Here is a 25,798-nt window from a genome sequence, read left to right as displayed (position 1 = left end):
TTGGGAAAATCCTAAGCAACAAGTGGGATCTTATTCTCACATCTAAAGCACAATAGGTGAATATGACAATAGATTCACCAGAAGCGGCTTAGTCATGCTGGCCACATGACCCAGAAGCTGTCTGCGGACAAACGCCGGCTCCCTCAGCCTATAGAGCGAGATGAGCGCACAACCCCAGAGTCGTCCACGACTGGACCTGACGGTCAGGGGTACCTTTACCTTTTTTATATAAAAAAGCAGTCATACACACAGCAAAAGAAAGATAAAGTATTTTGCTAATAAAAATCCACCCTGTACAGTCAAGCTGGCAGAGGGAAGAGAGGTCAGAATACTGCATCTCTTCCAGCATCAGATCGTTTCCACTTTCCACATCCTTGCTAGTTTTTCAGAAAAGAGAAATGTTGATAATATCAGCGGAGGCGAAGCTTTTGAGATCATCCCCAGAAGCCCCCAGCTCAGCGAAGGCTGCAGTTCCTTTTTTTAAAATATATTTTTATTAAACAGTTTTAACAAAACAGTTTATTAATCGAAATAACCAATTACATTTCCCCCCTTTTTTATTCCCCCCTTCCCTACCCCCTAAGGACTTCCCTCAGCTCCCCTCTCTGATTTGTTTGTACATATCATTCTCTACATGTTAAAAATTGTACATCTTGCCTTGTCTGTCACATAGTCTACTAATAAATTTGTGGATGTTTATTCAAAACCTGCCAAGGAGTGCAAGTCATTTTGTTGTTCGAAGGCTGCAGTTCTAAGCCCATTTACTTGGAAGTAACTCTGAGACTCCCCTGCATGGGTCACTGCCTTGTCGTGGCGAAGGAGCTTGAATAACTCAGAGAAGCTATGAGCTATGCCGTGCAGGGCCACCCAAGATGGACAGGTCATAGTGGAGAGTTTTGACCAAACGTGATCCACCTGGAGCAGGAACCGGCAAGCCACCCTAGTATCCCTGCCAAGAAAACTCCATGGACAAAGACAGGAGTGCCTGGCGTGCTCCGGTCCATGGGGCCACGGAGAGTCGGACACGACTAAACGACTAAACAACAACAACAAACTCTGAGACTCGCCGCCGAGTAATTCTGATTCCGCGCGCGGGGGGAGGGCACTTCTGCGTCTTGCAACCCCGAGGAGGACCTGACCTCTCCGGCTTGGAGATTCAGCCCCGCCCACGATCAGAGACAAGGCTAGGGTCCACTTTTAGACGCCAGGCTCTGGAAGGTCCGGCAGAGATTAGGAAAAGCAGCGCCCTCCCCGCCCCGAGGGCTCCTGAGCGCGGCGGCAGAGGCGCCCTCTCGCGAGGCGGACGCAGCCTGCAGGCCGTGCGCTCCCTCGCGCACCGCCCTCCCTCCCTCGCCCGGCCCTGGCAAGGCGGCGTCGGGGTTGGCCGCTGGGCGCGGTTACGGGTGGGCAGGTCGAGGCGGCCACCCGTGTCTCAGCAGCCGGGAGAGAGAGGCGCGAGGAGGCGGGAGCGAGCGCCGCGGAGTCGCTGCAGCTGGCGGGCCATGGGGAGCCCGAAGGACGAGCTGCTCAAGCCCATCTGGCACGCTTTCACCGCCCTTGACTTGGACAGGAGCGGCAAAGTCTCCAAGTCGCAGCTCAAGGCAAGTCAGGAGGGAGGCAGCCAGGCCCTCCTGCCTCCAGGGCGCCGGGAAGGCTCCAGCCAGGGCTGCGCCTCCTGCCCCCTGGGCTGTCGGTGGCCGACGCTTTCTGCCTTCCTGGCGGCGAAGCACTTCCCTTTTTACGGAGCGCTCTAGGCGGCTGGCCCGGGGGGAAGTGGCTGGGCGGCGGGGAGAGAGAGAAAGAGAGGAAGGAACGACGGACTGGCTGGCTGGCGTGGCAGAAACTGGGTGGTTGAGCGGGGCTCTCCAGACGCGACACCTCGGAGAGCGCTTCGCTGCGCTTTTGAGAACTGAATAGAAAGGGAGGGCAAAGAGCAGGGGTCCCCCCTCAAATCCCCCGGCCGGCCTTGCAAAACAGACGGTCCCCTTTCTTGGTCTAAGGGAGCAAAGTGCTCACCTCCTCCCAATCTAGTGAGACGGCCACCCATTGCAGCTTTACTAACATGGGTAAAAGCTCCCCTGGTGGATTTGATATAGGTAACAGGGTCTTCCTCCTCAGGGCCTGGACTTGGCAACCCTCATTGTTCAGAGCTGCTGTGGGCTCAGTTTCTCCCTCTCAGAAGCACTTTCCTATTTAGGAGCACAGGAAGCTGCCTTATACTGAGTCAGGCCCATCAGGCTGGCTGGCTCTTAAGGCTGGAGTCTGCCCCAGCCCCACCTGGAGATGAACAGGGCAGGAGGGCCTTCTGCAAGTAAGGTGCTCTACCACTGACTGAGGTAATGGCCCTCTGCAAGGGTCTCCCAGGGAATGTAAAGTAACAGCCTCTCAGCCACAGGGGCAGTGCCAGCCCTGCAATACTTTGCTGCGGTTGTTATTTGAGCTCCTCGCAGAACAGGTTAGCGAAGGTTTTGCTTTAACGAGATGATTTGTTTAAACTGCTTGGGTGCCCAAGATGAGAGTTTTCATGCCCATCAAAGAAGGACCTCCAGGAGGGCTGAGTTGGTGTCTTGAAAGCAAGCAGATGTGGTGAGACTCAAAAGCTGTTTGGCCCACTTAATAAAAGGCTCATCGTCCATAAAACAATTCTATTACTCAGACCAGTCGGTTTTAAAGCTACTAGATAGTGTTGATCAAGTAATATGTTCTATGACAAATCTTGAAAGGGAAGTAAATGGTTGGTTTTTTTTGTCAAGTGTCTTAATAAAGATGTCATTAAGTCAGAGCTGCTCTTTTGTTTGGCTGCCCTGTATCTTAGCCAATTCAAAGGATGGGTTAACTTGACTAGTATAACATTTACACCTGATGCATTACATTTTCTGTGAGCCATGCCAGTCAGGGCCATTTGACACAACCCTACTGGTGTGTTGACTGTCTGTCATAGTAGGTTCAGTGGAACTGTGCAGTGTTGTGTGACTAGCTTTGCCATGCGTCATCTCACAGATCGTTCACCATGCAGCAGTCATGGGTACAATCTGTTCAAACCTAGGCAGTACCAATAACCCATTTAAAGTAGTGGAACTAGAGTAACTGCTTTAGAAGTGGCTGCAGATAAATTTATTAGGCACATCTAAAAAGTATTATTGGATTATGGTCCAAATCACTTCAGTACCAGATGTATGGTTTGATTGTTTCAATTAATCCCTTGGGTGGTTAGATGGGGTGAGAAGGCTTGCTTTAGGTGGCAGAATTTGGCATACTGCTAAAGGACAGAAAATTTAAGCAGTGTAGCTAATTATCATACTTGGGAAGGGCTGTAGCTGTGAGACAGAGCATCTGTGGTGCATGCAGAAGGTCCCAGATTCAATCCTGCTTATCTTCAGTTAGGACTGAGAAGACTTCCAGTCTGAAATCATGGAGAACCACTGCTGCCACTCACTGTAGACAAAACTGAGCTGAATGGGCTAGTGGTTTGGCGCTGTGTAATACAGCTTTCTATTTTTTGTGCCTATATTTACCACCTTGTAAAAGTCTGTTTGTCTTTTCTGCTTCAGATACCAAAATGTCTTCCTCTAGAATATTCTCTAATATTGCTTGTTGTTGTCTGCTTCCTAATTCATTTATTTCCAGTGGTAGAACTGGACTCGGGTTTCTGGAACAGTTTAGGAAGAAACAGTTTTACCAAGTCTGAGAGTTTACTCGTCTAGCTAAGTATTACTTACTCTGACCAGCAGCAGCTCTCCAGAGTATCAGACAGATGACTTCTCCACCACCTTTTACCTGATTCTTCTAACTGGAGATGGCAGGGGTTGAACCCAGGGCCTTCTGCATACAAACAAAGCATGTGTTCTGCCATTGAACAATCGTTCTTTCTCCCCTGTAGCCTGCTGTTCCAAACACTGAAGTTGGGTAACAGGCTGCTCTGAAGCAAAGGCAAACTATCTGAGGGAAGTTGCTTGGGAAGGGAACCTTTTCCATTAAAAAATTATTAGATGAGTAGTTATGTCAGGCTAAAGATCCAACGTGAACAGCTCTTGGTCTGAAGCATAAATTTGCACCCTAGAATCCTGTTGTCTCTTGAAATATTAATGAATATTAATGAACGATAATTGGCGATTATTGTTGTACATATTTCTGTGCTTTGTAGATGTACAGCACGTAGTCCAGGCTATCCCAGGCCGCGATTGGGGCTGCCAGGCACAATTGTAATGGAACTGATTAATATGTACTGTTTTGCTATCACAGTTCTTCCATTTTTGTGTTTCATAGCTAACAAACTTGATTTCATCCTTTGCACCATAAGAATGCCTCAAATACTGCTCCCTCCCACTTCTTCTTGTGGCCAACACTTTTCTTTCTACCCCAGTAGCCCACAACATTCAGGCACCCAAATAAAAGAACTGGCTTCGTTCCAGCTCTGTGTGGAGCCTGCCAATATTGGGGAGGCAGAGATTCTATACTGCTCTCTTATTCAAGTACAAAGAGGAGAAGTAGTGAAGAGGGTCTGTTCTTTTTCTTGCCACATACTCCGAGGAGTGTTCTCCACAGAACTCTCACATAGTTTGTGGAACTTTGATCTATGAATTTGGGCACACTCCATCAGACACTTTTGGCCCTAAATTCCTCTGGTTAAGCCAGCTCTGAAAAATGTTTTGAATAGGGCTCTACACCTGTGGGATGCTTCAGACAGTAGGTCATTGTGCTGATTACTGGGCCAGCTGTAGTCTGTGCTGCTGATGGCCAAACTGAACCCTGTCAATAGCTCAGAGCAGTCTTTCTAGCTGTACAATGAAACTGAGGGGACTTGGTATGCTGCGGAGCTGTGAGAGCAAACATGATTATTTCTGAACTCTTATCTGCATTTGTAAGGGAAAACAGAACCCCACCAGCTCTTCCTGTGTGTGGTATTTTGATTTACTTGTGTGGTGTTTGGTCCTGTTCTGTGCAACTGTTCTTGGGCAGAATAGTGCCAACATTTGAAACATTTTGCATTGAAAAAAAACATTTGGAACATTTTGCGTAATGTCTGGAGTTGCAGATCCTCAACCCGGTCAAAAACTCATGTACTTAGATTGCATATGCTGAAATTGTTGCCTTGGAATTTGGAAGTGGCTTTGGACATTGTGGTGTAGATAGACTGACCAAGAGAAGGACAAATACCTTGCTCTTCTTGTTCCTTGTACTTCTCTGTAATGTCCCAAACAGAATGTTTATATCTTGCCACCCACCCAGCCCCACTGCCTAAACAGTGAGAGATGCAAGCTGTCACTGCATCAGATGCATGCTCACCTTAGTGCAAGGGGAGACAAGATGTGTTGTATTTTGGGCATTATGGAGAAGTGTAGGGAACAGAAAGTATTTGTGTTTTCTGTTCTTTCCTCATACTTGTAACATTCAGAGCAACTCTGAATAGCCTCTAGCTAGTACAATGGGGTACTGGTATATCCAATGTCTGTGTGAAGCTATAGTGTAAATTTTCTCCTGCTTTTCATGTTGACAGTCCTTGAGGAAAAAATCCTGCCGTTTAAGCAAGGAGTTGGAGAATTAAGATGCTTCTCAGATAAGGTTGTCTGCATCACACCAGCTCTTGCACTGCTTTATGATGAAGTCACATTATGTAGGGTTGATGGAGCCTACAATTAAAATATATTTATTTAATTATCCTTCTAGAATGCTGTTATAAGTTTTGTTCCATTACTGTTTTTGCATTTTCAGACATCAGCATAGTAAAATCACAGCATCTCTCTTCTGGATGGAATTATAGATTGCTTACTATAGTCTTCATGGGTACCCTGTCGGTTTTTCATCCCAGCGCTATTACACCTTATTAATGTTTCTCTAATTTTAAGGTTGAATCCTGACTTGCTGACAAGAATCATGCAGTTCATTCAAAGAGAATAATTATTAGACTCAGTGAGACACAAGGAAGGAGGAAGTTCCGCTAGTAGAAAGTTGATTACATTTGGCAAGAAGCTTATTAAGTTATATTAAGGAAATAACACATCTTGCAATGCTCCATGGCATTGTGGAACTTGGTATTATTGTACTTTATATGTCACTTGGAATGAACGAAACACCTAGAAATAAAATGTAATGGGCAGGATTGAACTAAGGAGTCCTATCAGTGGAAGGTCTGCACAAGGACTTCTGCTTGTGCTATGGGTTTCCCCCCTCTCCTCATGTGCTCCCCCAAATTGGTTCTGGGGTGGTTGGGAGCACCCCCAGAACATTGTGTGGAGAGAGGAGAGGGGGGAATAACTCTGTCTGGCAAGCTGAAATTCCTCTCCATGAATTTAAAATAATAATAATAATAATAATAATAATAATAATAATAATAATAATAATAATAATAATAATTATTATTTATTATTATTTATACCCCACCCATCTGGCTGGGCCTTCCCAGCCACTCTGGGCGGCTTCCAACAGAACATTAAAATACAATAACCTATTAAACATTAAAAGCTTCCCTAAACAGGGCTGCTTTTCTAAAACACACCCTTATGCATATGATGTCACCCAAGAAGTCTGGCTATATATGTGGTCTGGTTAATGAGGATTTGCACTCCTGGATTCTGAAGCTGATTCACATTACTACTTTTTAAAACTCCATCTCCAAAAGTAAATCTACTATGGTGGCAGTAATCTGGCCACTGTCATGAGTATATGTGAGGAGAAAGAGGATGAAAAAAGGACTTGTATGAGCTCTGTGGTTGCACCTTGTTTGGTGGTATCTCAGAGTGCTTCTCAGACTTGTACACTGCCATGCTAAGCTTGCTGCCCTTGCTGTTGTAGGTAAGGATGAAAGAAACCTCAGAAAAAGTTAGCAGGTTAGTTGGGCATGGAGGCTGAGGTGCACACTGGGAACCTATTCAGTAGTTAATAGATAATGTTTGGAATTTGGAACATCTTGGCTGATGGCCTAAGTTTTTAACATGAAGGTTGAGCCATTAAGGCAGATTGTGAAATTTAACTGTAAGAGCTTTTTATGTGGAAAGTTACTTAGCAACCATGTGAACCGTAGAAAAATAATTATTGGCAAAAAAATTCTTCCCTTTTGAGTGAGGCTGAACTTCCTAATATCCCAATTAAGCTTTTTATTTAAAAACAGTTTAATATAAATGCATACATAAACAGGAAATACACCTATGCAAATAAATTTATGTCATGTGTCTGTTACATTTGTATTATATTACAAGAAGGAAGAACAATATCTGCTTCACTGCGAAGTCCACAAAGGTTCTCTTCCTGTATCTCTTCTGTTGGTATAGTCAATAAAGTCCCACCAGGTTCTAATAGAAGTATCTTGTTTACCTTGGTCCCCTTAATATTTTCATTTTGCTTGCAAGTTTTTCCAGAAGTCCTCCTTGCAGACCCTTTTGATACCAAGATTCCAATGTATTACTCCAGCATCTGACAAAAGCCCTTGCTGCAATTAGTTTGTTTTTTTAAACAAACAAACAAACAAGTGGCTTACTAGTTTCTTGTTTATGTTATTAGCATCTTGCTCCAAAAGCCGCTTTTTAAGCAGCAGATTATAGCTCAGCTAAGTTAATTATATTGGTATCCCCTCCCCTCCCCATTTATATCCCAAGTTTCTTCTGTCATGGAACCCAAGGTGGTAGCACTCACTCATCCAAGGTACTGACCAGACTTGCTTACCTTCAGCAGGTTAGTGGCCTTGTATTCTTTCAGACCATACCCTGCAGACAGAGGTTTAGAGCATGGGTCAGCAAACTAAGGCCCGGGGGCCGGATCCGGCCCAATTGCCTTCTGGATCCGCCACGTGGACAGTCTGGGAATCGCCGCGTGGATCGGTGTGGATCTGATTCTGATTGGGCTGTGCAATTTTTCCCCCCCCCCACACTGCGGCAGTGCCTCCTCCCTCCTGCCTCCTGGCTTGTCCCTGCCCTGTGGAGGAAGGGGTCTGGGCTTTGATTGGTGCTAGCAGCAGCAGCAGCGTAATCACTCGAGCGGCTGCCATTTAAAGCAGTCCCTCTCTGGAGCCCTTTTGTGTGCTGCTCATCATCTCCGCTGCCACCGCCGCCAGCCCTTGCCTCTCGCAAGCCACAGGAGCTGTGGTTGGCTGAGCGCCCCTCTCAAGCAGCTGCCATTTAAAGCAGCCCCTCTCTGCAGCCCTTTTGTGTACCGCTCATCGTCCTGCCGCCACCCGGCCCCCCACAAGGTCTGAGGGACAGTGGACCGGCCCCCTGCTGAAAAATGTTGCCGACCCCTGGTTTAGAGTATCTTTCTTCTTGCTATGCTAATTTATTGCAAACTCTGCCTGTGGTCTGAAGTAGCATGCTTACCACCTTATTCATAGTCCCATCAGGTGTCTGACCTTGCACACAGCAGATGTGGAAATTCACATGACAGTCACCAGACAGCAGGTGTGGACTTGCATGACTGAAAGTTTCATTATTATTTTTTTTAAGAAATTTATACAGAGAGTTGGGTGAAGGCTTATTGTGGAGCCGTCCCTTGCCTGTGGTCGATTTCAGTGTTTAATATCTTTTTTCATGAGGAAGCATTCCAGCATGTGACCCTTCAGCTGCAGTCTGAAGTGCTTCAGTTGAGACACAGGCTCATTACCATATCTCTGCTGCTTTGTGAGAATTAGGCCAAAGTGGGGTGGGGAGAGCAGAACTTGGAAACAACACCTCTCTGAACAGAGGAGGATTTAGGGGAGCGTGACTGGTTTGGGCACACTGGGCATGCAGCCTTGGTGGTGCCTGGGGAGGGGGCGTTACAACTGATGTAGAATGGAAGGTGAGAGACAGGGGGTGCCAACTGTTGCTGGAATTTGAAACCCCAAGGTCTGCCACTGCTCTGAAACTGATAATCACCTGGAAGTTTCAGCTTAGAGGAGGAAATGCATCCATAATAAATATAAGGAAGTTTATTGACAACTAATCAGTAGTACAGCAGGTCTGTATAACCTGTGATATTGTGAAGTGGACTACTGGGGATTTTGTGCGTTTGAAGGATGCAAACAAATATAATCCCACCTGCTTCTAAATCAGCATGCTCTGCATTTTCTTTTATTTAATCTTAGAGAGGTCAAGTATATTTGTGTGTGATCCTATTAAGAATAGGCTGAGTGGTGGGTTTTTTTGGGGGGGGAGGATTAAAGTATGTTGCCGATAACCCAGGAATGGAGTGGAGAACCCAAACTTGGCTTTCTATTTTTTCTTTTCTTAAGTTAGAACATGGCTGCTTCCTTAGTTTTTTAGCATTGTAGATGGAAGGTTTAATACTGCCAGTTCTGCAACTGAAAACATATTCTATCATCAAATTGACTGATGTGTATGGTTTTGCTGTATATTGTTTTGCTGTATATTGTTGCATTCTCATTGATTTTCTCACTTGGTTTTTTTTTTTTTTTAGGTCCTTTCTCACAACTTGTGTACGTTGCTGAATGTCCCACATGACCCAGTAGCCTTAGAAGAGCACTTTAGGGATGATGATGAAGGCCCTGTTTCAAATCAGGGTTATATGCCTTATTTAAACAGATTCATCTTGGAAAAGGTATGTGCCTCCAGTTCTGTGTATATATACTGTCATGAATTTCTTCACTCTCCCCAATTTCAAATAATCATTGCTACATATCAGTAAAAAGAATGAACGTGCAAAAAAAAAGACACAGCTCTTCTCCAGAATCTTGAATACAATTCAGAAAAGAAAAAGTAACATAAACTGTGAAAAGAGAGTGTGTGTTAGATGTGGAATCCAGGTACACATCTGCTAATTTCTGCCATGTGTGAAGCAACTCTTAAATCCAACTGCTGTACAGGTAAATTTATTGATAGGCTAAAACAGAGTCCCAGACATGCTATAAGCATCTTGTAAGCATGAACGTGTCTGGTGTTGTAGCTTACCAATATTGATTTGACTTTTTCTTTTTAAATGAGAGTGAAAAGATTTTTTTGAAACTTTCTACAAAACCTGTTCCCCCTCTCCCCTCAAAAATTAGTGTTGGAAAGTCTGGAGAATAGAGACAGACCTGCAAATAAATTAGGTACAGTTTAATGACACTGAACTAAAGGCAATGTTCTTGAGTGGAGGAAACCCAAGGAAGGCCAACTTTCTGGTTGGTAACTGCAGTTATGTTTGACTGCAGTGAGAACATTTAGAAGTCTGTTTCATTTCACTTTAATGGTTCTGTTTCACTGATTTCTGGATTTTCTGAAAGGCAGTGATGACTTGCTCAGTGTCTTGATTGACATCAGCTTCTTGTTTAGCTATCAAGATACAGAGGAAACTGTAATATTGTCTCCTTCCTCTTCCTTCCCCCTCCCACACTGTCAGCTATGCAGCTCTCAAATGGGCATCATGCAGAATGCTGAATTACACCCACCCCCCTCCACCCAAGAGAGCTGGTGATTTACAGGATCAGGAGATGGGCTTGTTTAGTCCAGTATTTACTGTGACGGGCAGGTGTCTTTCCCAACCTTGCAGCCAAAAATCCTTAAATGCACACACTCACCACCATTTGATACCAGAGACAGAACCTTTAAACTTCTGTGTGTCATAGAACGATAGTCAACTCCCCACCTCTGTCTGATCTGGGACAAAAGTTTTTACCAGCCCTGCTTCCGTAGTCCCTTATAACCAGAGATGCTAAGAGTGAACCTTGGACCTTTGAGATGCAAGGCTTGCATTCTACCATTTAACTTCACCTCTTCCTGGTAATTGGCACACAGCCTGTTTCTGAACACAAGTTGCACTTATTTGAAAACATTTTGTTGTTGTTGTTTAATTGTCACTCCAGTGGTTTTAGGATTAATCACCTTTGGGCATTGCACCTTTATGGTTTTGACATGTTTGGTAGATATGGGTAGCATTCTCAGGCGATGAACACTGGCATTTTGAATAAAAAGGGCCAAGTAACATTTTAGCAGGTCTTCTATACTTCCTCCTGATTCTTTTGGTAGAAAACTGGAAACTCTGACTGGCTGTATTCAGTATATTGTTCTGTTGTTTTTCCCCCCAACTGGTGCCCATTCATAGATTACTCCAGATATCACTTTCCTGTGAGAAGTAATGGCTATCTGTGCAAGAAAAAAACAATGAGCTCTTGGCTCCACAGGAAATCTGTTATTCTGCTGTACATATCCCGTGTAAATCTTATTGACCACACCGGTCAAGCTCTCAGAACATTTCCTCTTGTGGTCCTGATTGCAAATGAATTATTTCTCTAGCTCATTGTGGAGACTGAGTTGCCCTTTAACAAAGTCTACATTGTTGAACCAAGGGAGCGTGGACAAATGCCCAGGCAAAAAGAAGCAAAGAGCAGCAGACATTCCTTTTACTAGAGTAAGGATTTTGAATAGCTGAAACCCCTAATTAACAATAAGCTGTGCTAAATCAAAAGATGTCATGTCCCGAAGGCTCATGGTTTTAGCTATCTACTCTTTGAAGACTGAACTGCAGGCTATTCCGCTTGGCAATTCAGGCTGGGTTGGGGAGCATAAGGATAGCAACAACTGTGATTTCCATGCTGCTGCCGTGTCAACAGTTTTGCATAGTTGCCCTTAAAACCCATGTTTTAAGAGATATTTTCTTGTAGCCAGAACTAGCATAGCCATTCTCTGCCCAGTTTGTACAGCTGGCTCAGCTTCACCCTGTCCTGTTTTAGAGACAGGCTGGTAATGAGCTCACTATGTGCACAAGTTTGGATTCTCCAACCTGTAGCTTATTAAGGACAAGCAGCAGAATAAAAGTGGAATAGAGAGACCACTGCAAAGTCTGTCACTCAAGTGTTTCCCCATAGGTCCCAATTAAAGCTAGTCCTATGGGCTAGAAGACCTTGGGAAGTCCAAACTTAATAGCTTCTGATCATGAGCAACAAAACGTTGTTCTCTTCTTTATCTACTCAATGAAAGTAGAACATGGGCTGAAATTTTAGCATTAATAAAAGATTGTTTATAAATTTATAACCATATTTACAAAAATATGGAATTAATGAAGACATTCACACAGAACATTCATAGGGGAATCATAGCTATAACATTACACTATACACAAAGTCAGAACAGTCAGAACTCATATGTCACGTGTTTAATGTTACAAAGCAACTAGGCTTAGATAGTAAAAGCTGCCTGTTAAAAAAAACACACAAATTGGCAAGACACTGAGTTGCCCCTAGATTATGAGGCCCTGGGCTGCAGCCTGCTCAGCCTGTATGTAAATCCAGCACTGCTTACCCTGCACAACTGTTACTTGTCCTGAGCAAGTAGAGGAGATGTGATATATATTGCTTTGGGCAGAGCATTCTCTGTGGTGGTGCGACTGCTATGGGACATTTGTTTTGTTTTAGCTTTAGGTCTCTTTTGTGAACTTTTTCTCTTTCTGCAAGTGTTAGGGCATCTTGCTGCTGTTATTCCTCACTGGGTATCTTTAAATCATTAACACTGCTTTGCTTCTACCAGGTTCAAGGAAACTTTGACAAAATCGAATTCAATAAAATGTGTTGGACGCTGTGTGCCAGAAAAAACCTTGCAAGAAATACCTTGCTCCTTTCTGATGATGATGCTTTTAAAGTGTGGGTCATCTTCAATTTCCTATCTGAGGACAAATATCCACTAGTCATTGTACCAGAAGAGGTAGGAAATGGTTATTTCAAGTATCTGAATGTTCTTTGTCCAGCTATGCCTAAACTGGCCGTTTTTCTGCCTTTGCTGTTTCATTGAAGTAGTTGTAGAAATAATCTTTATGAGTAACATTGTCTTGGCAGTAAAATTAGAACATAATAGTACACACACACACACACACTTCCTTTCCCAAACCCTTCTGGCTTTTTCTGATGGGCTGTGGAGCACAACAACAGGTTTTCTAAAAAGAAAGAGACCAGCATTTTCTATAATGCTCCATATTTGCAACTCTCTTTAGGTGTGTTCAGGAATACAGCAGTTTGTTACCTTGGACAACAGCTGCACCTTAGGATTGCTTTCATGCTCTTTTGTTCCAAAAGTGTATAGCATTCATCTCCTTAATTTTTGCACACTCTGAAATGTAGAGCAGGAACCTTTTGGTGATATGGATACACTGTGCTGAGTTGACAAAGCTGACAGCAACGGTGTAGGAAGAGTCACTGATCTTTTTGGTTTTGTATGGATGGTTTGCTCAGAATCTGTGTTGTCTTTTTTTGTACAGATTGAATACTTGCTTAAGAAGTTGACAGAAGTCATGGGATTAGGCTGGCATCAAGAACAGTTTGAACATTACAAGATCAGCCTCGATACCAGCTGGGAAGGTCTTTCTGCTTGGGAATTGATTGAACTGATTGGAAGTGGTCGATTTAGCAAAGGGATGGATAGGCAAACGGTATCTATGGCAATTAATGAAGTCTTCAACGAACTTATATTAGATGTATTGAAACAGGTGAGATCTTCATGCAAGTGCTGACCATGTTGATATACATAATTTATACAGATAAATATGTGAATTTTCGACTAAATCACAACATTTTGCACCAAGGTTGTCAAATTTTACATTATGATAAGACAGATTCTGCAATCTGTATAAAAATAATTTAGATGTTTCTATTTTGCATGGTCCATATAGTTAAAGCTATAGCCAACTTTAACCATAAAGTTAAAGCCAGTAGTGATGTATGGAAGTGAGAGCTGGACCATAAAGAAGGCTGATCGCTGAAGCATTGATGCTTTTGAATTATGGTGCTGAAGGAGACTCTTGAGAGTCCCAAGGACTGCAAGAAGATCAAACCTATCCATTCTTAAGGAAATCAGTCCTGTGTGCTCACTGGAAGGACAGATCCTAAAGCTGAGGCTCCAATACTTTGGCCACCTCATGAGAAGAGAAGACTCCCTAGAAAAGACCCTGATGTTGGGAAAGATTGAGGGCACAAGGAGAAGGGGACGACAGAGGACGAGATGGTTGGACAGTGTTCTCGAATCTACCAGCATGAGTTAGACCAAACTGCGGGAGACAGTGGAAGACGGGAGTGCCTGGCATGCTCTGGTCCATGGGGTCCCGAAGAGTCGGACACGACTAAATGACTAAACAACAACAACAATTTTGCATAACTTTATTCTGCTTCTGCTGGTCATCAAAGGGACTAAATCAGTGAAAATCCTCCACTGTCTCTCTTACAGCTTCTAAAAATTAATCAGGATGTCAAATCACATTTTTGTGGCTTTGAGATACAGAAGCTTACTACTTTTTGTTTTAATGGAAGTTAAGATTCTCAGTATCTTGGATTATCTGCCAAGTATGAATTTCTGTTTTCCTTTGGTGTAATCAGAGAATGCACCATGGTATTTCTAATTCCCATGCATTGTAGCACAGTGTTTCTAAACAGAGCTTGAGAATAAGAATGCAACTCATTTAGGTGCTTATATTATCCCTTATATCACAATCCAGTGATTTGGGTGATGGGAGACTTGCTAATAGTTAACATGTGTGATTACCATATTTTCATCTTTGTGTGATATATTCAACATATCTTTAATATTTGGGATGCTAAGAACTACAGAGAAGTGTTGCAGAATTTCTTCAGGCTTGTCGTCTTGAACATGAATTCTAAAGAAAAGTGTAGTACTTTTTAAAGCCTTCTGCTGCTTAGTTGTGGTGCCTCAAGTTTGAATATGACTTGAAACATGCAGCCATGTGGGGAGATAAAGAGGAAGCAAGAACCTTCTCAGAGGTGCAGGTGCAGGAGAGTGGGGGGTGGGGGGAGCTGGCTTGAACAAAACACCACTAGGGTGTTAAGTTTAGTGAAAGCAAGTGTTTTTAAGATTTACAGGAACCTAGGTTCAGATGTCCATGCTTGGCACAGGTCAAACAGCCAACTTTTTCTCTTGTTTTGAGCAAAAAGGATTTGAGCCTTCCATGTGAATGTACCTATTTAAGTCTTTATGCCAGCATGGACAACTTTGCCCTAGGATTGTTGGCTTCAGCTGCATTTCCCTTATTTAAAAAAGTCAAAGGGACCAGATAACAACATTGGACTACACTGATGGGTTGTCATTCTCCCTCTCCTCCCCCCCTCTTTCTATGCAACCCATCTTCCCCATCAGTATAATTGTACAGCAACCCTGGGCTACTTTGAAAGGCTGTTTGGTTGATATGCTGCTGCCCTGTCACAGCTACATTAAAATCCTGGATTTTCTCTGTTGTTTTCTCTGGGAAACAATCTCTGCTAAGGTAGACCAGGGTGGGGTGGAGCAAGTTTAAAAACAAACCAGGAAGTCCATTCAAAATAAGCTAAGCAGTAATTATTTCAGCACCTGAATCTACAGGGGGGGGGGAACTAGAGTAGCACACGTTCCAAGCAAGATCTCCCCACAAACTTATTCAAAATAAACCAGGATGTCCTTTCTCTTGGGTTTGTATGATTCTAGATTCCCCTCTAGCACTTGCCAATCATAGATATGACTCGCTGCCCTTACATAATATATCTTGTCAATGTAGTCTATAAAGTCAGCAGATTATATGATTGCATAAATAATGGAATTGCTCTGTTCTTTAAACTTGCATTTCTCTCTCTTTCTGTGTGCTACCATTTTGAATTGCTTTACCCAAAGTGGATAAATCCAACAGGTAGGTGTCCCTGCTTTCTAGATGTACAGTAGAGCTATTTTGACAACTGTATTCATAGTTAGGGCCCAAATGTGGTAAGGGCAAAATAAATATAAATAAATAAAATAAATGTCCTGTAAGTAAAGGAGGAGAAAATATATTCTCCTCTGCTGAGCTTTTGTCACAGTTGTAAGCTTGGAAATGAGATGTGGAGCAGTTAAGTAAGTACCTTTGGGTTGCTAATGAAGTCTTGGGGGCCTCAACCACATGTGCTTTTATATACTTACTGAGTGCATTCACATACATGCATGTTGAACTGAGCCCATGCTAGATGGTGCACACCTGTGGGAGACAGAACGGTTTGTGTGAAGTGTGATGTTTGCATGATGCAAGGTGAAATACTGTGGTGGCTCAGATGTGGTGTCAAACCATACAAACTTAAGAAGGGCCCTCCTAAATTTGGCCAAAGGCTCATCTTAATCCAGCTTCCTGTTCTCACAAGATGCCCAAGGGAAGCCCACAAGCAGAACCTGAATGCAAGGGGGTTCGCCTATCTTGCAGTTCCCAGCAACTTGTATTTAGAGGCATACAGCCTCTAACAGTAGAGTTAGAATATAGCCATTACTTAAAATGCCATCACAGTATTAGGCCCATTTTTATTGTTTTAAATACCATATTATGTGACTGATACATTGTGTTATTGATTGATTGATTGATTGATTGAGACCATTTGTGTAGAAAAGCAGTCTGTAAATATTGCAAATTAAATAAACAAATTTTGGCTAGTAGCCACTGATGGCTTTGTCCTTTGTGGTTTGCCATTTCCCGAAGAAGCAGTAGGAGTCTTGAATGCTCACACTTCGTCTGAACAAACCAACCATGGTTTGCACTTGCAATACAGATTATGATCCGACAGCACAGTTTGGCCTTGGTTTGCAGGTCATGCACAAACCATAGTTTACTCTTTCACATCTATGGCTTATTTCAAACCAGGTTTGGAAGCCAGGAAATATTCCACTTTTGCAGTTCTTGATTTCCACATTACCTATATTAATACCCTCTTCAAAAAACATCTGAATTAATCATTTGGCATGGAGTTGCTGAAAATGTGTGGAGGGTATTATTGTACAGATTGTATAAGTTTCCTGCTAGTGTGTTGTGTGAGATAATTTAATGTTTGCTAACTACCGTATTTTTCTGTGTAAGACGCCCTCATTTATAAGATGACTTCTATTTTTTGAACCCCAAATTAATAAATCAATATTTTAAACCGCACCAACACCCACCATTGGCCAAAGTTGTAGAGCTTTTTGGGGGGAGATTGCCTGGATAGTGGTGGCAATACTGTTGACATTTGCTCTATAAATTGTAAATGGTATGTGTATATTATAGCTGAAGGAAACGTAGCTGTACATATGTATAGTCTTTTCAGAGACTGATGTAGTGAAGTAATGACCTGGATGGGTCATTGAATGGAAGCTTATATGAAAACTGTACACACTTCCAGTTTTTTAAATCAATTTGATTCCTATTGGTTTTGGTACTAAGCAATGTTCCTTCAGTTATGCAGGGTGGTTGCTATTGTTCTTGGCAATTTTTAAGTTTCAGCAGGCATAGTTGAAATATTTTCTTCCTAACCAAGACAGGTTTAAAACTGAAATTAATTTGATGCTTTTTCATAAAATGGGTTCATAAATTTATCTTTGAACTAATAGGGAAAAAAATATTTTAAAGGACCTGATCCATGTCTGTTGAAGTAAAAAAAATGTGTTAATTACATTTGGATTTCGCTTCAGAACTATTAAGTCGGAAATTCTAATGCTAAAATAATTTAAACGAACCATTTCTATTTTACAGGGATATATGTGGAAGAAGGGCCACAAAAGGAAAAACTGGACAGAACGCTGGTTTGTTTTAAAACCCAGTATTATATCGTACTATGTTAGTGAAGACCTCAAAGACAAAAGAGGAGAGATCATACTGGATGGCAACTGTACTGTAGAGGTAAAAAAAATGCATGCAATGTAAAAGTACACACTGGAATGCCTGCCCCCTCCCCCCCACAGAGGATAGAAGGCAATATAATTTCAACTTTTCAACTATGCAGGCAATTGAGAATACACCTTTCCGCAATGGCTAATTGCTGTCTGCTTTTAACTTCTTTCACATGGTTTTTACTGTATGGTTTTATGCCTTTTTTTGTATGTAAACTCATTTGATACTCTTTTATGAAATTTCGGTACAGTGGTGCCTCGCAAGACGAAATTAATTCGTTCCGCAAGTTTTTTCTTCTTGCGAGTTTTTCGTCTTGCGAAGCACGGTTTCCCATAGGAATGCATTGAAAATCAATTAATGCGTTCCTATGGAAACCGCTTGCCAGGCTGGCGGTGCGGAGAAGGGCTTTTCTCCCCACCGCAAGCCTTCAGGACAGGTACGGGAACAGAGGGGAAGGGGCGCAGCGCTTCTCCTCTGTTCCCGGGGCTTGCGGTGGGAGGAGGGTTTTTCCTCCCCACCGCCAACATTCAGAACAGCATTCTGAATGTTGGCGGTGGGAAGGAAAACCCTCCTCCCACCGCAAGTCTTCAGGACAGCCATCCGAAGGCTGGCGCGGGGAGAAGGGCTTTCCGCCCCACCGCCAGCCTTCGGAGCAGCCTTCCGAAGGCTGGCGTGGGGAGAAGGGCTTTTCTCCCCACCGCCAGCCTTCGGAGGAGCCTTCCGAAGGCTGGTGCGGGGAGAAGGGCTTTTCTCCCCACCGCCAGCCTTCGGAGGAGCCTTCCGAAGGCTGGCGCGGGGAGAATTGCTTTCCACCCCACCGCCAGCCTTCGGAGGAGGTCCGAGGACAGTGGGGAAGACGCGCTGCGCTTCCCCGCTGTCCCGGAGATTTCCCTATGGGCTTTCGTCTTGCGAAGGAAGCCCATAGGGAAATTCGTTTTGCGAAGCGCCTCCAAAACGGAAAACCCTTTCGTCTAGCGGGTTTTCCGTCTTGCGAGGCGTTCGTCTTGCGGGGCACCACTGTATTTATTTTTTAAATGAATAAATAAATAAATAATTTAGCTTTTTCTTTTAATAACTATCAGCATAGTGGAATATTTAACAGAATAGTCACCATCTGTATGGTTACATCCCAGTATAGAGAAACACATAAAGAGGACACAGATCTCTTGCTGGAGTGAGCTGCTCTATTAATTCCAATGGGGGGAGGTAAACTTTTATGTGTATTGCAGATCTTCACTGCTTGGAACTATGCTGTTTGTGTGAGGAAATGTTGGGTTAGGGTGATAGGCTTTAGGAACGAGTGCGTATGAAACCAGCAAGAACTAATGATAGTAACGTGCTCAGCCGTTTAGCATAAGTGTAAAATGCATTAATAGCTATGAATATTAATCATGAAATGGTTGTAAACCCATTGCTGGGCAAAGAAGCTTCCTGTAGTCCTACTGACATAGGAAAGAGAATATCAGGAGCAGGTGCCCCTGTTATGTTGCTCCAGTTTCGTTATTGCCATTAGCAAAGTTAATCACTTTGGTTGTAGCGAATCATAGGTGTTATCTATGAGATGAGCAAGTAGTGTTTGTTGTGCTAGCACATGTCCCTGCAAAGGCTGCTTTGGGGGTTGGATGCGTCTTACCAAGGGCACCCAATGCAGTCTTTCTTTTGGTCCCCTGCCGTACACTTAGCTCAGTGACTGTGGGTCTATTGCAGTCTCCATGGCAGACTTCAGTTTATCAGCGTGGGGCTGCCCAGAACAGAAAAAATTAACTGTTTTTCTAGAAATATTCTGCTTAGTGGTCATGCTTGCGCTTGTGCCCAGCCTTGGTCACTGAGAAGTTATAGCTATAGTGTGAAGATGCTCAAAGGTACAGGGCAATAGCCTACTATTCTCAAACTTTGTCAGTAGATTACCATGTTATTATTCCATGTTCCATTACAGAAAACAGGAGAAAAAAATTTCCCTAAATTTTTACTAGCAGACTGTTTTTAGACAAATGTTATTTATTTATTTATGAAGACAGGAGTGCCTGGCGTGCTCTGGTCCATGTGGTCATGAAGAGTCGGACACGACTAAACGACCAAACAACAACAATGTTATTTATTAATGCTTATTTATACACAAGCAGGGAATGGTGTCCATATATTTTATTATTATGAATATATATATATATATATATATATATATATATATATATATGGTTCTTGGGTGTGCATTTTTCTCTGTTTGATTCTTCTGAGCTAACTTTTACTAGAAGATACATATTTGCAAACTTTTGTGTATGCAATGATATATTGTGTTGTTATTGTATTGTTATTTAAAAGGAAATTATTATTTTTCTATAATTAGGCTTTGCCTGACAAAGATGGAAAGAAATGTCTCTTTCTTATAAAAAGCTTAGAGAAATGTTTTGAGATTAGTGCCTCTGATAAGAAGAAGAGGCAGGAGTGGATTCAAGGTGAGAATGACGTTTCTATGTTATTACACGCACCTTTGGGAGTTTAAGACTAGCTGGGGAAAGCTGTGAAATATGTAATATGTTTGGACTGTGTAATGAATTTAGGTATGTGAGTATACGTGGAAAAAATAATACTTTTAAAAAATCAGAAACAGCAGAAATAATCTAATTTTTTTGCCAGGTCTGCATGTACACTACATAGCAATCTAGTTTTGTTAAATGTTTTTTATGTGTTATTTTATTTATATACTGCCCTCCATCACAAAATCTCAGGGTGGTTCAAAGAATAAAATAACAAGATAAAAATACAAATAAATAATTAAAACAAAAACAACAATAACCCACCTCCCCACAGACATATTCAAAAGGCTGTTAAAGTATAACTGTAAGGAAATTTTGAAATAAACGTAAGTAAATACAGAAAAAATTGGATATCTAGAAGAATGGAGAAAAGGAAAGGAACCATAGAAGGAGAGGAGGTAGAAGTCAACTTAATTTGCATGTTTTAAAATTTGTAACTTTATTTGCTGTAAAATAAAAAATGATAAATAAAATATTAAAGGAAAAAAAGAAAAAGAATGGCTGAAGGAATATTAATCAGCCAAAGGCCTGGTTGAAGAGGAATGTTTTCCTGGCACCTAAAAGTATATAATGAAACATATAATTATATCGGCATTATAAGATGAAAATGAGTGGCATTATCATTTAGACTGGCAAACTAGAAGCATCCCTTCCTTCTTCACTTTGGATTAGAACCAGAGAATACACCAATCCATTATTAACCCATGATGTGTTTCACATGCCACGCATGAAACCTCACATGCTGCCGGTCTTCTTACAGACATGACAACTTGACAGATTTTTTTCAGTGTCAGTCTGGAAACTTGTATGGGTCTTTGATTATCTTGTTTCAGAAATAATACTGAATTGTGAACTCAGTAAGATTAGCAGCTATAAATACTTCCGCTCTCCTGATAAGAACAGCTATGATCAATAAGTTCAACACTGTTGCAATAAAAAAATGAGTCATCACTACACATTACAGAATTTCATTTATTCAGTATGAAGCTGGGTTGGGCTTTTTTGCAGAAGTCACTGTAAATTGTACCTTTTAAATCTCTGTCATTTAGCAAGAACTTAATTTAATATGATAGACACTAAAAAGTACCGTGTACTAATAATTGCAGCAATCTGAATAGTGAACAATGTCTCAGTTCTGAAAATGGTACTTTTGTAATTTCCCCTTGTCTACACACTCTGCGTCTCTCACTAACCGCCCCCACCCAAAAGAAGCAACAAAGTACAGAAATAAACTAGCATTTGACTTTTGTGGTATTGAAGCTGTCACAGCTATAATTATATCAGTTGATAACTGGGCTGCTTGCTTAGCAGCAGAGTGTGCTGGTCTTTCAGTAGTACAGAAAATACAGGCTATGTTTTTAGAGTCCCAGTTTAGAAAATTATGGGCTTTAGGCACTAAAATGGAGAATGAAGTCAAGCACTATTGGAGGACCACTACAGTTGTGTCTATATTTAATGTTAGTTTATAAGAAAACAAGCCTTAAAGTAACGAGCTGCAAACCTCCCAGACCTGTTTCTTAGGATGTGTCGGTATAGGGAGAGTTGGAAGGGGGAGGGTGCATAGCAGGTTTGGACTTGAGAGACCTGTGTTCAAGCCTTAAGCTCAGCCAGAGAACAACTTGACTTATAATGGAGTACTCATTGCTAAATATAAGTTTATCTGTTATGCAAAGTCTTACACCCATGTGGTGCTCCTGAATTAAAACTTCTTAATGATACAAAACAAGAAGCCATATATGACAAAAGCATTAGCTCACCCCTGTTTTTGTTAACTGGTACTGTACTGTATTATAACTTCCTTAGTCCTCCTATACATATGTCTAACATAACCTAGAAACTGTGAGTGCAACTGCAGAAGAATCTTCCTTCTAAGCCTGACCACTAGTCCCATCTTTCTACCCCAGAATTATCTTCTCTGACAGGTTGGCTCTGCTGCATTTTGGACTTCCTATCCTATTCCGTTGCAAGGACTTCCACTTGCACAAAAGGGTTTTCCTCCTCATGAACCCAGTGGTTTGGTGGGGTTAGGAGAACCCCCAGAACAATGGGGGTTGGGAGAAGTGAGACCATTTCATCTGAGAGGTTGAATTGCTTTCCCTGATGGAATGATAAACTTAGAAGGACATTAAATTCCTCCAGTTAACTTGAGCTTGGTCCCAATGCATTTAGTGAGAGTTTCATGGAATTAAAGATAGCTAGTTTCCATTAGGCTGCAATCCTGGGGCCTGAGAAGTATCCCCCCCCCTGGCTCTTCCTTGCCTTACTACTGTATTTTGTGTTCTGTAACGATTGAGCCTTTACCGCCACATCTCACTGGCATCACCACAATCTGACTACCTGCACAGTGGTTGGGTTTGGTGACAAAATATACTTCAGCCTCCCACACCACTCTGTGGAGAACAGGAATAAATATAAATACTGATATTCTTGGTTTGGTGACCACAGTGTAGGGCAGAGCTTTCCAAACTTTTCATGTTGGTGACACACTTTTAAGACATGCATCATTTCTCAACGTAGTAATTCAGTTTTACTAGCAAACCGGAGGTTAAACTAACCCCTTTCCAGCCTCAGGGGGAGCGCGGGGAGTCGTCACATGACACAGCTAGACACTGCAGCTGACACACTAATGTGTCGCGACACACAGTTTGGAAAGCTCTGGTGCAGGTAGTTAAAGCAGCATTAAAAGTCTAGATGGCATCAGACCTAATAGCTGCAGGAAAGGAATTTGTATACTTAGAAACAATATTCTTGTGGATAAATGGATCATGTGCATTGTCTCCTATCTCAATTAAAACAGCTATTCAGACAACCGTAAATCTGTTGAGATTAAGTAGCCCTCCACCTCACAAGGAGGCACGACAGAAACGTAAAGAGCTACGCCAGAAATTGCAGGCTGAACAAGAAGAACTGGAAAGGCAGATGAAAGAGCTCCAAGTGGCAAATGAGAATAAGCAGAAGGAACTGGAGACTGTTCGAAAGGTGGGTGCAGGCTGTGGGTCAGGTTCTATGTGTCTTTTCAGAATGCACTGTTAAATATTGTTACAAATTGTGCTTCTTAGCAGAATGTATGTTCCCTGATTGCAGATATTGAAACCATGTAATACAATCTCCTGGCACTATGCCCTAAAAAAAATAATCTGTCTCAAATAATCAAGCTCTGTGAATTGGCCTGTTCCCAAATCAAGCATTCAGTTCATTCAGGGAAGAAAGGGTGGTGGTGAAAATGATGCTTCTACAGATTTCTGTTCCTGTATTACCCCAGGAAACTGAAGAGCTCAAACAATTCTTCTTGATTAGAAGTTCTTTCTCTCTCTCCAAGAAACTCTCCAAGTTTTTCTCCACCACGCAAAGCGACGGAGCTTGTGTGTCTTGAGCAACAACCGCTCTCATTTTAAAGCTCACGCAAAACAGAAATGCTAAATAATAAAGCCCCCAAGGTATTTTATTAAGATGGGTCTGATGTAAAAGTGTTGCAATATCATTCCAGTAATCTGAACATGGTTTACTTTGATTGTCTTCCAGTCAAGGGGAGGTAGGTTCCTGAATGGTGACAGGCACACAGTTCAACCTGAAGGGAATTTACAGATCTGGGAGAAGATAAAAGCTTCAGGTCCTTGGCATTTCCTTCCTGCTTTATTTACATATGCATGGGCACATTGTGCACAAAATACAATAGAACTGTGCTTCAGATTAATGAAAGGATGCTCGGGCCTCACTAGCTAACTAGATCACAGTGATGTCAGAATGGTTATGGTATTTCCACAGCTGAAATGTGATATATGCATAGAGCTGTATCCAGCGTTCTCTGTCCACTAGCACAGCCCTTCTGCTGGCGGAGTTTAAAGGTTGTGCTACAAAGGAATGCAATGCAACAGTTGTGTTAGTGGACGCTTGTTGTATAACATCTGATTTGTGTGTGTGCAATGTACTTGTGTTTTCCCTTGTACAACAGCTGATTCTTGTTGTGCAATCTGTTACACAATAATGTTTGGTTATTCAGTTGTGTGTTTCCTTGCACCACAACATTTCACCACTATGTACTACTAAGTGACTTTAACTTTGTGCTACATAAGATAAAAACCCATAGTCCAAGACAGCTTGATTATTAGTATAGTCCAAGGGTAGAGAATTTGCAGTCCTCTAGATGTTGTTGGGGTACTTCATTCCTGGCCAGTAGCTGTACTGCCTAGAGCTGAGGGCAACTGCAGTCCAGAAACATCTGTAGGGCCACAGGTTTCCTAACCCAGTGTAGTCTGGAAACAGGACATTTTGCTGTCTAAATGCACAACAGAAAAACTTTCATAATAGTGTCTTAAACTCCAGCAGGACAGAATGCAGAGGTGCAGGAGTTTCCCCTTCACATGTTGTTAAACCAGCCTCTGATGGAAGAAGGGAGGATTTCCAGTGGCAGAAAAGAAAACTGGAACGTACTACCGGGTAGTAGCAGGGGTGCTAACTTGAATAAAATATTGTGGGGGCCCAGGTAAGCCCCACCTTGCATAATCAATCACATTATGCAGTGCACACACCATTTGAATGGGAATGCCCATCAACTTTGTGGGGGCCTGGCTCCTCAAATATTTTAAGAGTTGGCTCCTATGACTAGTAGTTAGTATACAAGCAGTAGTGAAAGTGGAAGTGTGCAGCAATGAACAGATGCAAAGGACTAGGAGAAATGTTGTCTGGCATTTTGTCTCTTTAGCAGGTTGCTGAGGGTACAGACTTTTTGGAAATTTGCATGCTGGGTTTTAAACACCTGTGATAGATGTGAAGTCTCAGGGATTCATAAATGGGAGAGTTTAAATTAGTAGCATATTAAGCACCTAATTCAGACCCACAGCTGAATTGTTGACAGAGGGCATATTTGAATTGTACCAGTGAAGGATTGAAGATCTGAACTTGTCTTACTTCACCCAGTGCAGCCACCACTTCAAAGATGCTGGTCACAGGCCATGCAGCTTATCCAAACTCCACAGCTACATCTCTCCACACCCCACACCCTACCCCAATCACATAGACTGAGAGTTATGGGATCAGGAGGAGTGCCGTAGTGAACAGGGAACTGTGTTTTGATATTACAGTGGAACCTTGGTTCTTAAACTTAATCCGTTCTGGGAGTCCCTGCGACTCCTGAAGCTGTTTGAAAACCAAGGCACAGCTTCCAATTGGCTGCAGGAGCTTCCTGCACTCAAGCGGAAGCCGCATCAGCCGCGTCGGATATTCGGCTTTCGAAAGATGTTCCCAAACCGGAACACTTACTTCCGGGTTTGCTGCGTTCAGGAGTCAATTTGCACGGGAGCCAAGCCATTTGGGAACCAAGGTACCACTGTAGTACATTATTTTCAGGTGGCACTAAAAGGACAAAGCAGTTACCATTCATAAATCTTGGGTCCAGCTCCCCAGTCTTCTTCCTTTGTTGTGTAAAGTAAAGTAGCAATGCATACTTTCTCACCTTGACACAGCAAAGTTTGGCTAAAAAGGGGGCTGGGAGTATGTGTAGGAGAGACATGCAGGGATGCAAAGCACACGGGCTCTTCAGTCCTCTAAAGAATAGCTCCAGAAAGGTTGTTGCTAATGTTGGAAGGAAGGAAGGAAGGGAGGGAAAAAATCAGACACTCCCCCATCTATGCACGGAAGCGTTTTAGTATAGGCTTCTCCGGGCTCCAGCCTTTGCCAGAAAAACCAAAGTAATACCGGCCCATGCTTTCCGCATGAGTGTGTGCATGAAT

At 42.5% G+C, this 25,798-nt stretch overlaps 1 protein-coding gene across 3 annotated transcripts in view; it reads left to right on the top strand.

Annotated features, from left to right (window-relative positions):
* The first annotated feature begins 636 nt into the window (after positions 1–636).
* Positions 637–25,798, top strand: part of SWAP70 (switching B cell complex subunit SWAP70) — a 36,311-nt gene continuing 11,149 nt past the window's right edge. For all 3 annotated transcript variants that reach the window (XM_083477960.1, XM_083477959.1, XM_083477958.1), the window contains exons 1-7: positions 637–1,601; positions 9,385–9,525; positions 12,429–12,602; positions 13,153–13,380; positions 17,398–17,544; positions 19,880–19,988; positions 22,867–23,048. In XM_083477960.1, coding sequence (XP_083334086.1) covers positions 1,503–1,601; positions 9,385–9,525; positions 12,429–12,602; positions 13,153–13,380; positions 17,398–17,544; positions 19,880–19,988; positions 22,867–23,048 — 1,080 coding nt within the window. In that variant the 5' untranslated portion in view covers positions 637–1,502. The remainder of the gene's footprint in view (positions 1,602–9,384; positions 9,526–12,428; positions 12,603–13,152; positions 13,381–17,397; positions 17,545–19,879; positions 19,989–22,866; positions 23,049–25,798) is intronic.

This window comes from Podarcis liolepis, assembly GCF_965112155.1.
Source record: "Podarcis liolepis genome assembly, chromosome: 1".
Classification (NCBI taxonomy): Eukaryota; Metazoa; Chordata; class Lepidosauria; order Squamata; family Lacertidae; genus Podarcis; species Podarcis liolepis.
This window is presented reverse-complemented; position numbering and strand designations above follow the sequence as displayed.